This window comes from Clinocottus analis, unplaced genomic scaffold, assembly GCF_023055335.1.
Source record: "Clinocottus analis isolate CAN_PGR_092001 unplaced genomic scaffold, fCliAna1.0.p SCAF_17, whole genome shotgun sequence".
NCBI lineage: Eukaryota > Metazoa > Chordata > Actinopteri > Perciformes > Cottidae > Clinocottus > Clinocottus analis.
The window spans coordinates 8,563,970-8,575,853 of NW_027175898.1; the positions used below are offsets into that span (position 1 = coordinate 8,563,970).

An 11,884-nucleotide genomic window follows, 5' to 3' on the forward strand; every position below is an offset into this window, starting at 1 on the left:
CCCCAAGTTAAATTTCCATAATTTTCCAGTTTTGTTTTAAAACAGCCTACAGCCCAGTGCTTTAATGGCTCAGCCTGTCACGCTGAATCATTTAATCCTATTTACTTTACATAGCATGTAAGAAAGTAAAAGTGCAGTCAGTGCGCCTTAAATAAGCTTTTACTCAAGTGTGCGCTTCCAGGTCGGATCTGCCTCGGGGAAGTGTTGACGCTGTGTTTCAGACTATTATAGGTCACATACTGCGGGTCTGATAAGGACACTTTGTTATGGAGTCGGGTTTTGAAGTGTACATCCAGCATGGCCATAAACCTCTATTGAAAGTCAGCTGGGCGTACAGCTGGGGAACTGGTTTTACGCACTGGTTTGACGTATTCCTTACCACTGATACTAACATGGAATTCTCACTATCTCTCCTCCCCCCCAAATGAAAGAGGTTCAAGTTGCGTTTTTGATTTATTTTGTATAAAAAAGGTACAATTTACATTACTTTTATAAAAAGTTTCAGCATAATTAAGTACAACATTACACTTTTGCAGAAGTTTCAAATTCCTGCAACTATACAAGATAAACTCCCGATAGAAGTTCACAAGGTTTCATTCTTTCATTTTTACTTTTTTTTTTTAACAATGTCCAGTCCTTCATGTGCCAACAATTCTGACAAGACAAGACTAAACTTTTTACAGTAACTAACCAAGTTGTCTTTTCTATTCACGTTCGCACCTCCGCAAAAAAGCGAAGACTTCAACAAGGAGAGGGACAGAGCTGAGAGGGGGAAATAATCCTTGTGACAATAATCTCGTTTTTCCTCCCACTCTCGGGAATATAGCGCGCCTTCCATTTCCAGAAAGGAACCACAAATAAAAAAAGTCTTAAGTTAAATAATAATGAAGTGTCCATACAGAAAACACATCACATTAGATTGTCCCATAATAAGCAAAATGTCTCTTGATTTCAGCGTCAGCAGAAAAAGGGAGAAAAAAAATCCAGGCCTGGAGGACAGAGGTTGAAGGGGTGGAGGGAGGAGGGCGAGGGGGGAAAGTCCTGCTCCCCAGGTCCTGTGTGTGTTTTTTGCGTCTTGACCAAACACCTGCAAAAGATTGAGAAAGAGAGAGAGGCGTGTTTAGAAAACGCAAACAGGGCAGAGATCCGGACAGACTGGCGCCAGGGAGGAAGCCGCAGTTTTTAACATTTAACCAAACACTCCCAATACTAAGCAAACCCTGCGCTCCAGATGCGCGCGCGCACACACACACACACACACACACACACACACACACACACACACACACACACACACACACACACACACACACACACACACACACACACACACACACACACACACACACACACACACACACACACACACACACACACACACACACACACACACACACACTTTGTACAACTTCAGCCTACAATCTGGGGAAGAATCAGCGTAATTGCCGCTCAGCTGGCGCCTACCCACTTCTTGTACCAATTATGTGCAGACATCGTAGTAGCAGTAATCCAAACAGCCATTATTTTCCTGTTGCAGATGCTCTTCATTATAGACACAAGAGGGTATAATACAACCCTGACGACTGCTGCTTATATACAGTAACACACGCAGCCTGGAGCGAACGTCTCCCATTTCATTCCACCAAACTCCAACGCAAAAATGTCTTAAGACAGTAGATGAGTCACTGACTTATTCGATTAATCGGGTTCACCTAACAGAGTTTACAGTCCTAAAAAAAAAGAGCCCCGCGGTTTGGTCTTTCTGTTTAATATACAGCTCTGCTACTATATATTCATATATGATAAAATGTGGATTCGACTGTCCGCTCCTTGTCATAACAGACGCCCCGGTGATGCAGCGCATTCTCATGCAAAACATATTGGGACCATTACAACGTGAGACGTCAACCACATTAGCAGGGAACAAATGGATTGGTGGAATGGTAATTCTAGCCCATTCTGCTCCAGCAGACTGGGAGACAGGCTGTAGCGGAGCCTGAGCGCCCTGGACAGAATGCAGCAGCAGACACGGGGACAGCCTACTTACCGCTTTAACGATGCAGAGTCCGGCTGTCATCTGTCATCAGCTCTGACGGCAACTCCGGGGACTGAAAACAAACAAACAAACAAAGAGCAAATGTTAATTCTTTGCGCGGCATCCGATCGAAAGTGTCTGGCGTTGCACACAGTGTATTGTGGATAGGTCGAAGCTCTTCCTCCTCTCATTCCGTACAAAAGAAAAAGAAGGAAAAAAAAAAACATGCCATTTTCTTTTTTTCAACAAGCCATTTTGTGCGAGTTACGCATCGGCTACAAAGGCGCACTGGTTATGCGCACAAATAAAAAAATATCCACCAGGATATGCATCTTCCACAACACACACGGCTATCGTTCCCTCCCCCCAACATTACGCCTCCCTGCTTAGCTACAGTGTAATTTACCTGTAATGACAAGATGCTGATATCTGTGTTGAGCGTGGTCAGAGGGGTCCTGGATGGAGCCTGCCCCGGCCGCGCAGGGTGATGCAGGCTGGTTAGTGCGACACTGGAGTCCAGCGCAATCTGCAGGTCCAGGATGTAGTCGATTACATGCTGCAGGATTTCCATCTTGCTGACGTTCTTGTTCTGGGGGATGCTGGGCACCAGCTCCTTCAGCTTGGAGTAGCAGTCGTTCATGTTGTACAGCAGGCTGAGCGGGTCATCCACCGGGGTCTTGCTCCGAGAGATTCCCAAGGTGTGCTCTGATATATTCGCGTTGTTTTTCCGGAAGGACCGCACGGGGCTTATTGCTTTCATTTTGTCAGTGTTAAGTTAGGCGCGAGGGGCTGTGTGTGTCGATATTCTTGCTTCTTTAAGGTCCTGTTTTTGCCAGACGATCGGCGATCAGACTAGCAGCCTAAGCTGTCAGTGTGGTTTATATAGGCAGCAGGCAGGGCATGCGACGCAGGCGGGTCAAACGCTCCGATTGGTCAAGGAGACCGTGTCGCTCAACGCCGTTTAGCTCTCCCGTTGGCTCTTTGCACTCTGATCCCGCCCCTTTTCCGCCGTGTTACCGGTGGCAACGCATGTTGGAGGCGGAGCTCAGAGGGCGCTCCAGCAGCTCCGGTGGGCAATTTGGAAAATTAAGCCCTTACCTGTTTCTGATCAAGAAAATTAATGATTCGCATGGCTGTCAATTGGCTTTGGACAAGGTGCGAGCACGCGCCAAATACTTGAAATCTATTGAAATCGAGAATAGTTTTTTGATGATGAACAGGCGGAAATGTATTTGGAAAATAATATTCCGATTGAGAATACAAATTGTTTTAATACATAAACGATACAGGAGGAGTTTATGTGTGATAATTCGTCTGCCAGACGGAACAATCACTCAATCTTTCACATTTGGGGGACATGTGCTGGTTGGAGGTGTGGACCAGTGATGACAGGGACCAGGCGCGGCTGGTGACTCTTGATTCCCTCCAGCCCGGGCCGGTGTGGAGGCTGCAGGTCTGACACGGAATGACACTGAGGGGGAAATGTTTGAGTGGCAAACTGACACAGCTTCTATCGGGGAACCAGTCGGACCAGACGAATATTTGTTTTGGTGTATTTATGCATGAGCAAATAAAGCTTCTTCAGGACAAAGCGTGTGTAGTGAAACTAAAACCAAATATACAAATTCAAGTCATTTCACGCACCACAATATTGATTATATTTCATTCACCAGGAGCAGCATGTTTCAGATCTACAACACTGCTCTGAATTAGGTGTGATCTGTCAATGTGGATGGTGCGCACACACCCTATCAAAATAATCCAATTATCAGACGAATAATGCATTGTTGTTCACAGCCCATCTTATAACACACACAGACATATATCAATACATACACATAATTTAAGGTTTTGTCTGAACTCCAAATCTCCGTCATGTAGTTTTACCCAACGCAGCAGTGTATAAACCCACACGGTTTAAGTGGCTGAGCATATCTAAATGCATCAGTTATGGTCTCGTGCACTTCAGTGTTGATTGTCACCTGAGTATGTTGTGTGTCAAAGTTCATTTAGTCACGGCCTACAAATGTGGCTTTCATATCCGAGCACGTGAGCAGGGGATTAACTACTATTGACACTTTAATGTTTTCTGAATGAGCCATTTGTTTGTAGGAATTACACGCTTCACTTTTCCGCTGGAGGTGTGTGTGTGTGCGTGTGTGTGTGGGGAGAGGGGGGGTGTGTGTGGGGGGGGGGGGTGATGCCGCACCAACTAATTGCCCCCGGGGGCAGCTGTGGATTGTGATGTGCGATAATCTTGCTTTGGATTTCCTTGATAAAAATAATAAATAAATCAAGAATCTATGTATTTTTAAAGAGGAAATGAGAGGAAGGGGGCGGGGGGTGGGGGGGGGTCTGTTAAAACTCGAGATGGAGACAGCATTCAGAAAGAGAAATATGGTCATTTTGATGGTTTGGGTTTATTTTAATGTATTTATTTTTGCAGAACAATTCATCTGAAAGACACAAACAAGGAACTCCTTCAAGCCAAAGTGATCCTGATGGACAAAAGGAGACGCAGTTGTGAGAGCAGAGCTTGGCATAGAAAGCTGAGCGAGCTGTTCCTCTGGATTCCTGCGAGCAGAGGAGGGGAAGTCAAAAACAGTTGGCCTATACAACAATCTATACGATGATGATTGTGCGTCCTCGTCGCATGTTTTGGAATATTTTTTCCAAATCCAACAAAACACCATCTGTGTCGCTTTTTTTTTTACGCGACGCGGACAGCTTCTCCTTCAGCTGTCTGACGCTCCCGTTTCTTATGAATTTCTAATACGACCGGGAACTCCTGCAGTCTGTGTCCACATCTGGCGCAATAGGATGTTTCCATTTGCTCTGCGTGTCCCTTTCGTCCCCGCAGCTGAGGAGCACGTCGCGCGCCGCCTGACTGATGGCGGACAGCCGGGAGGAGAGGTGATGAGCTCGTCGGTGTCGAGCCGAGCGAACCTCCGGCCGCCGCCGCCTCTCCTCCTCTTCCTTCCCCGTCTCTCTTTTCCTCCTTCTCTCGCCTCCTCGCTCTTGTCTTTTGGAGCAGACTCTCTGGCGCCGGCGCCGTGACGTCACCCCATTCACAGCAGCCCTCGAGCCAGCCCTCGCGGCGCCACCGAGGCGGTTTCCATGGAGACGGGGTTTCGGGGGCTGTCAATCACAAGTGCAGGTTCTCAGCTGATCAACCCGGAGGGTTCTTCTTCGGTGGTGGCCGGCCACATTTACTACAGCCACACGTTTGATGCTTGTAAATAGACTCCACTTCATTCAAGCCTTGTTAATATGAGGACCATAAAAGGCTACTTTTACCTCATTATATGTTGGCTGGGTGCATAGTTCCTACAATTCCTTCACAGATGATGATCTCATACAATATATTAGTTTGTTTGAATACCCACCTAACCGCCACTTCTTAAAATTAGCTCCACCTCACATGTGTAACAGTAAATGTACAGGTGCATGCATCAGTAATTACAATCCATTCATTTAATTTAATGCAGGACTTGTAGTTGTAATTGCTAAATGATCTGGACTTCTCCCACAACTGAAAGCCACAAATTCCTTACTTTTATTACAGTCATCCAGCCTAATCTTTAGTGTTACTTTAAAGGTGCCAAATTAGTTACATCTTCTTTTTGTTTCCTGAAATGAAACCATTAAAATCTTGTGTCTTTAACAGTCATTCAGTTTTTGGTTTGAGAAAGTCTTTAGTGGAATGTGGAAGAAATGGACTGAGACATATTTCATTAAAAGCCTCAATATAACTCGGGAAAAGAAGTTTACTTTTTTTTTCAGAGTTTTTGTTTGAATATTTAGACAAAGGTCATTTGGCCTAAAGCTAAAATTTGGCTCCAAGAACGTTGAACTTGCCTTGCATTTGAAGCTGATTATACTGTATGTTCATTTCTCAATTTATTGATTCAGGGAGGACTCAGTCTTCTAGACATATTGTACATTAATCTGCAGCTGTTGGCAGATGTTTCATTCTGATGAGCAACCTCAGCTAAACTTCAGACCTGTATAAAGCTGTCAAAGATCATGAATAGCCAAGTGAATGTATTTATTTATTCATCATAATATGCCTTAAAAACTTAGGGGGCGAGAACCTTAAAAAAAAAAAAGAAGAAAAAAAAAGTTTTGGTCCAAACAGCCAAACTTTTCCCAAGCAGCCCACGCACACATGAAGAGCCACGCGTAATTTATGAAGTTTCGTTGGCCCCTCCACGTCTCAAAGGCATTCCTCAGTCGCGGTGAACAAACACAAGCCTCCATAACCCTCTTCTCTTCCCAGCGGTCAGCAACCTATTAGTTTGGGTTCAGGAGATAAGGTTCAGACAACAAAGCGGGGCTGCGGTGCCCTGCAGCCGGCGTCGGGCTGTCTGCGCTCCGGTCAACTGCTTGATCCTCCGCCCTGCAGCTGCACTCAACTCTTCCTGTAAATATTAGCTGATTCCAAAATGATTGACACAGCTATTTTAGTGGCACACATGCAAAGAAACAAACTTTTGTTGTTGTTGTCTGACGTGTCCTTTAAGTCTTGACACAGTGGAGGATGTTAAAATAAGACTTCTTCCGCATACGCCTAAATATGCTGGGGTTAAACGTCATTGTTGTAGTAAACTACCAGAGTACCAAACGAATAATATAATATAACCGTACAGGGAGAAAAAAAAATCACCTCGAGTCGAATTGAAGTGCAGAGTTGAGTTTCAAAATCTGCATTTTAAGTCCCTGTGTGAACAGACGAGTTGTTTTTCATTCAAGTTCAACTTACTGCCTTGATTTAAACCTTTTATACCCGAACCCTGACTGCACAAACCGCCTTCTTTTACACAAGCCAGCCTTTGAATTCAGCTTGTTACACAGTCCGGGTCCTTCCGAGTAACAACAGCCGCGTTCCGCCATGCGATGGTTTACTGTCCGCCGTCCCAACGAGGCTTTAAGGCTCTGCTGTCTGCGCTCCTCCACGCGCCGGGCGGCCACGCGCCCGGCGCGTGGAGGAGTGCACACATCAAAGAGTGGCGCAGGGACTCTTGGATCAGCTTTGGGGCGTGGTCTGCTGTTATACACCCCCAAACTGCAGCTATGTGCTGTCACTCTGTGGTCTGCACAGGCTGAGCATGCAGCTAGAATCTACTTCTAATGGTGTTAAAGGTCGTGCAATGCATTGTGGGGCCATAATTGAGATCTTCATGATGTAATCCGACAATCTGTGTTTGTATTAATCTGGTAATTTGTGTCGATCCAATGTCTAGAATAGTATACAAAGCCATAATTTACCCATTCATCTCAGAGTTTTATCCAAACAATGCTCCAATAGATATTTGTTCACTATCATTTTTACATATTACAAACGTAGCAAATCCTCATATTTGTGAAGCTGTAACCAGAGAATGTTTCTCACAAATAAACCGATTATAATTATTGTTATAAAATAGTTGCTGATTAATCTTCTGTTGATCAACTTATTATTTGACTACACATTTCAGCTCCAACAGTCACAAATAATATGACAAAAAAGTTGCTGAGTTTAGCAGTCAGTCAACATTCATAACCACATTTTGTTGTTTAACACATTTTATGTTAAAAGCTCTTTTAAAACACCTTCAGTCACATCAGCATGTGTGTGTAGGAAAGTGCTGTTTTCTTTGTGAAAATGAAAACTCCTCCATCAAGGTAGAAAGAAGCTCTGATTCAATCAGTCGCTGGCCTTCACGAAAATACATCTGGTCTGTCCCTGCCCGCCTCCCTGTCCACCTCCTGCCTCTCTGCAGTCTCTCCTGTGGTCCAGATGGGACTCTCTCTGCTCTCTGAGCAACAGCCATCGAGGCCTGGCTTTATTGTAACGTGAGAGGCTGCAGCAGGCACACGGGTAGGCAGGAAGCGCCGGGAGAGATGGATGGATGGGAGAGATGAGGTGGCCAGATTGGACTGGGAGACAAAGGCACCATGGCTGCCCGAGTGCCTTCCAGGCTGGTCGTGGAGTGGCCACTCCACGCCTCCCTGGAGGCCGGCCCTCCTCTGCCCCGCACACACCACTCCTCCACAACACACAGCTGGCAGCAGGAGATGAGACAGGAGGGAAAGTATGGAGGTGCACAGCTGAGCCATGGAAATATATATAATGCCATTCCTCGCAACTGAAGTGTCGTCAACTCGAGCAACTTGTCATCCGAAGTTGTTGAAAATTGACTTTTTTTTTCAGTTAGAGCCCATCAGATCTTTTGGCCAGCGCGACAACCACCAACCAGTTGGCAGTGTGGAAAAAAGTTGGCTTCAGTTTAACTTTTGGGCAATATTGCCCGTTGGCATACAATCACACGCTAACATTGCAGTGTCGCCCACCTATCACGGCGGCACAGCTGTCACTGCAGCAAGCAGTCTGTACCCCAGTAATCAGATATCTGCATATCTCCACTTTCACACAGGGAGTATGACAGTGTGCTTCCTAGTCGAACACACTGTCAGAAGGTGATTGTTGAAATCTGATTTTTCTTCTCTTTTTTTTGGATGCAGCAGGGAGAACGAAGGTGTGTTTTCTGTCACAGAGCTCTGCTGCAGAAAATGATCAACATTATCATTTGGTATTAATGACCACTGAGTCGGTTACTGGGACGTGACAGGTGCAGTATCGTAATGTCATCTCTTGCAGATGCGTCAGTGAGCAAATTGATGATGTTGGCGTCATTTCAATCCCAGTGTGCAGACGGTCAGGTTCCTCTATTCCAAGGGGAATTGAGAATGTACATGAGACCTGAAACTTACTTCTGATACCACCTCGGCTTGGGACTTCTTGGATTCTGTGGTGACATGGTGTTGTGTATGTGTCTTAAAGACAGTGTGTGTCGAACGGTCCGCTGTGAGGTTGCATTTCCTTCCAGGGAACTTCCTCCTTGTAAATGTGTCGATGACCACTGCTGTTTCAAGGCCTTTTTTTATACTTGAAATAAAGACAATAGAAAAGAGTGAGTCAATAAAATGATTGTAAAGATGTTGCAATTGAGAGTTCCTCCTTGACCTTTGAACCAGTAGTGGCCGAAACAATATTGCTAGTAGCTGTTTTGGAACGTTTAAAAATCATGTGATATGATCAACATTTCCGGAACAGCAGTTAAATGGACCTTGAGCTCAAATTGCTTTGTCAGCCATCATAAATGTGACACATGCTACTGGAGCCTATATACCACAATGGCAGCATATAAAAAACATGTCACTGTAGCGTCATACGCTGCAGTACAGCATCCAAAAATAAGTCAAATTATATAATAACAGACAACAGATAATCCTAGAAGTATGCAGAAACTTAATTGTATTCATGCATACCATACAGCAAGATGTTTTTCTCCTTGAAGTTGGGAGATTTTTGGCAGGACGAGCCAAGACCGTATCCCTCAGGCCAACGTTGAGGGGAACTACGATTTAGTGTTTCCGGGTACGTTTGTATTTTTGTTCGTGAAATGTGAAAAGTTGACATCATTGTCAGGGCAGATGTGTCAACCAAATACCATCTGACCTCTTTTACTCCTCTGAACAGGTGATATGTAAGTAAGCGGACGTTAATGTGGTCAGATAGCTCCGTTATGTTAGCTTAGCAGCAGCTACACCTGGCAGTTACAGGGTGTAAATAGTCAGCGATACAACGTGGTGCACCCCGTTTCTATTAAGTGATCTGTAATCTCCTCTTAGTAAGCACTTACAAAATAACTAGGCTTACGAGGAGCTGGTGCAAGCCCCCCGGGGTCTTGAGGATATCATGATCCACTAGTGTGACCCTCTCCAACCTGTGCGGACAGAGCAGAGCGGGGTATATAGGACCGAGCTCTCCGCCTCAGCAGAACTCTGTTTCCTTCTGCTGTATCTCTTTACTGCAGCACAGCCCACTTCCTTATAACTCAAAAGCCTCTGACCACAGTCATCTCGCTCTTACTCAATCTTTATCTATTTATACAGCATAGAGGGAAGAGAGTCGATGTAGAAAATGCAGTCCTTTCTGTGAAAACAGAGAACAGGTCAGTTGCGCCTGATTTATTGCTCTGTCTTATGCCAGCGACCACCCATGCTTGTGTTCTTTCCACTGAGGTAAATCATGTGTCTGATGTTTGGAGAAAGGTTGCACCGGTAGGCTACGAGCTAGGTGCTGCTGTAGCAACAGCATTCTCATGTCATATTGGTGCTGGAAAAAATGTTTGTATCTTCTCAAGAGAGTTTTGAACAAGATTGAATGACAGAAGAAGCTATCGTTTCTTTTTCTGCTTCTGCGGGTTAAAATACACACAATCATACTAAAAGAAATGTCTATACAGAGTTAAAATCCCACACGCGTTTTCTGATCATTTAGCAGAAATCTTCCATCCACATGAACATGCCAAATGTTAGAAAAACACTTAAATCTATTCTATTCTAAGCCAACAGTTTAACACCATAACTGCCAAGATGCTTTCCACTGTCGTTGAAGCATTATTTATTGTTTACAAAGCAAGTGTGAAAAATGTAGTGCACCAGCAAGTCCAGATTTTCAACTGTGTAACTCAGTCAATCTCTCATTCACTATATTTCAACATTACAGGAATTCTAAAAAAACTATAGGACTGGGCTCTAGCCAGGATTTGAGACATGCTGAAGTCATAAGTGAAAGCCATCCTAGAGCACGGCCAGATTTATTATTATTTTTATAATATTTTCTAATCATAAAATGTAAATTGGATTTAAATGAAACAGTCTTTCTCGGGAAGAACAAAGTTATTGCACACCAGAATGCATTTATTTGCAATGTCTACGGCCTTTACACACTGGTGGTGTGAGGAATGAATAACAAATGCAAAGTATTCACAGGTGAGACATATAATAACCTGTATTAACGTGCTCATGACAAGAAAAGCAGTTTGGGAAAATATATCTGAAAATGAAAATCAACACAACTAAACTCGATTTCAAACAACTGTCAAAGACGTGTGTCTCCATTCTCCCTTTAATTACTACCATATCACATGGATCTTTCCAGGAAACCTCCCAGGATATTATGGACCAATAAAAAAATATATTACTATTTTATTTTCCAACATAGAGTTCATACCGCTGTTTCAATGACTCCTCCACGCTGGGAGGGGAACGACTGAATCCTTTATTTATGAAGGTAAATTAATGTCAAATTTAAAACTGCACTATTTTCATATAAACAATGGAACAAATTACTTTGTGTAAAGGAAAGGGGTCACGCGTAGTGACGAAGCCACCAGATAGCTGTCTTCTCCCCCACAGTTTCACTCGGCTTTACAGAGTGTTTTAGAGTGTCTTAACTCACTCTTCTGGTTTTACGGCCCTCGACTTTATTGTTTCGGTTCGCTCTCGTTGCCTTAGTTTTGTTCACAGCAGAAAGCTGTTTTTAGTTGAAAAAAAAAGACTCTCCTTAAATTCACAGAAAAAACACTAAGGACATGTCCTCACTTGCACAGGCAGCGGGCGACGTGGGCCACTGTGGCAATATTTTAATTTTGTCTTAACTGTTTTTTGTTATTTGCCTGAGCAATGCATAATGCAGTGAGCTGCTGATACTGTTGAGCTTTTTATGAACTTGTTCGCCACTAAAGTTAATATATATACATCACATGGATAATAGTAGGAAATGATAAGCACATTATTTAGGGAGCTTTTCTCCATTTACACACTTTTATTTCCAGACGTGTGCACTTTGGAGAGACTTTAAAATAAAGGTGGAGCTCTGGTTGCAGCAGACGTGGCCGTGTACGGGCCGCCGTGTTGTAAAGAGCTGCTGAAGATGTCTCGTCGTCCCTCACATGCAGATTTGCCGCTGTAAGCATGTTGAAGTGGTCAGGTGGATCATTGAGGGCCAGTGCTTTTAAC

At 44.1% G+C, this 11,884-nt stretch overlaps 1 protein-coding gene across 1 annotated transcript; it reads right to left on the reverse strand.

Moving 5' to 3' along the window:
• Positions 1-440: 440 nt before the first annotated feature.
• Positions 441-2,898, reverse strand: id2a (inhibitor of DNA binding 2a). The gene is made up of 3 exons (XM_068581119.1): positions 2,442-2,898; positions 2,048-2,108; positions 441-1,087 (listed from the first exon to the last, which is right to left on the reverse strand). The coding sequence occupies exons 1-2, from the start codon at positions 2,793-2,795 to the stop codon at positions 2,052-2,054; spliced, it is 411 nt and encodes a 136-aa protein (XP_068437220.1). The 5' UTR covers positions 2,796-2,898; the 3' UTR covers positions 441-1,087; positions 2,048-2,051.
• Between the last annotated feature and the right edge of the window lie 8,986 nt (positions 2,899-11,884).

Excerpts from the sequence above, each read along its gene's own strand:
- id2a (XM_068581119.1), bottom strand. The coding sequence starts at position 2,795 with ATGAAAGCAATAAGCCCCGTGCGGTCCTTCCGGAAAAACAACGCGAAT. Across the intron at positions 2,109-2,441 it reads TCAGCATCTTGTCATTACAG|TCCCCGGAGTTGCCGTCAGA; the intron begins GTAAATTACACT and ends GTTTGTTTTCAG.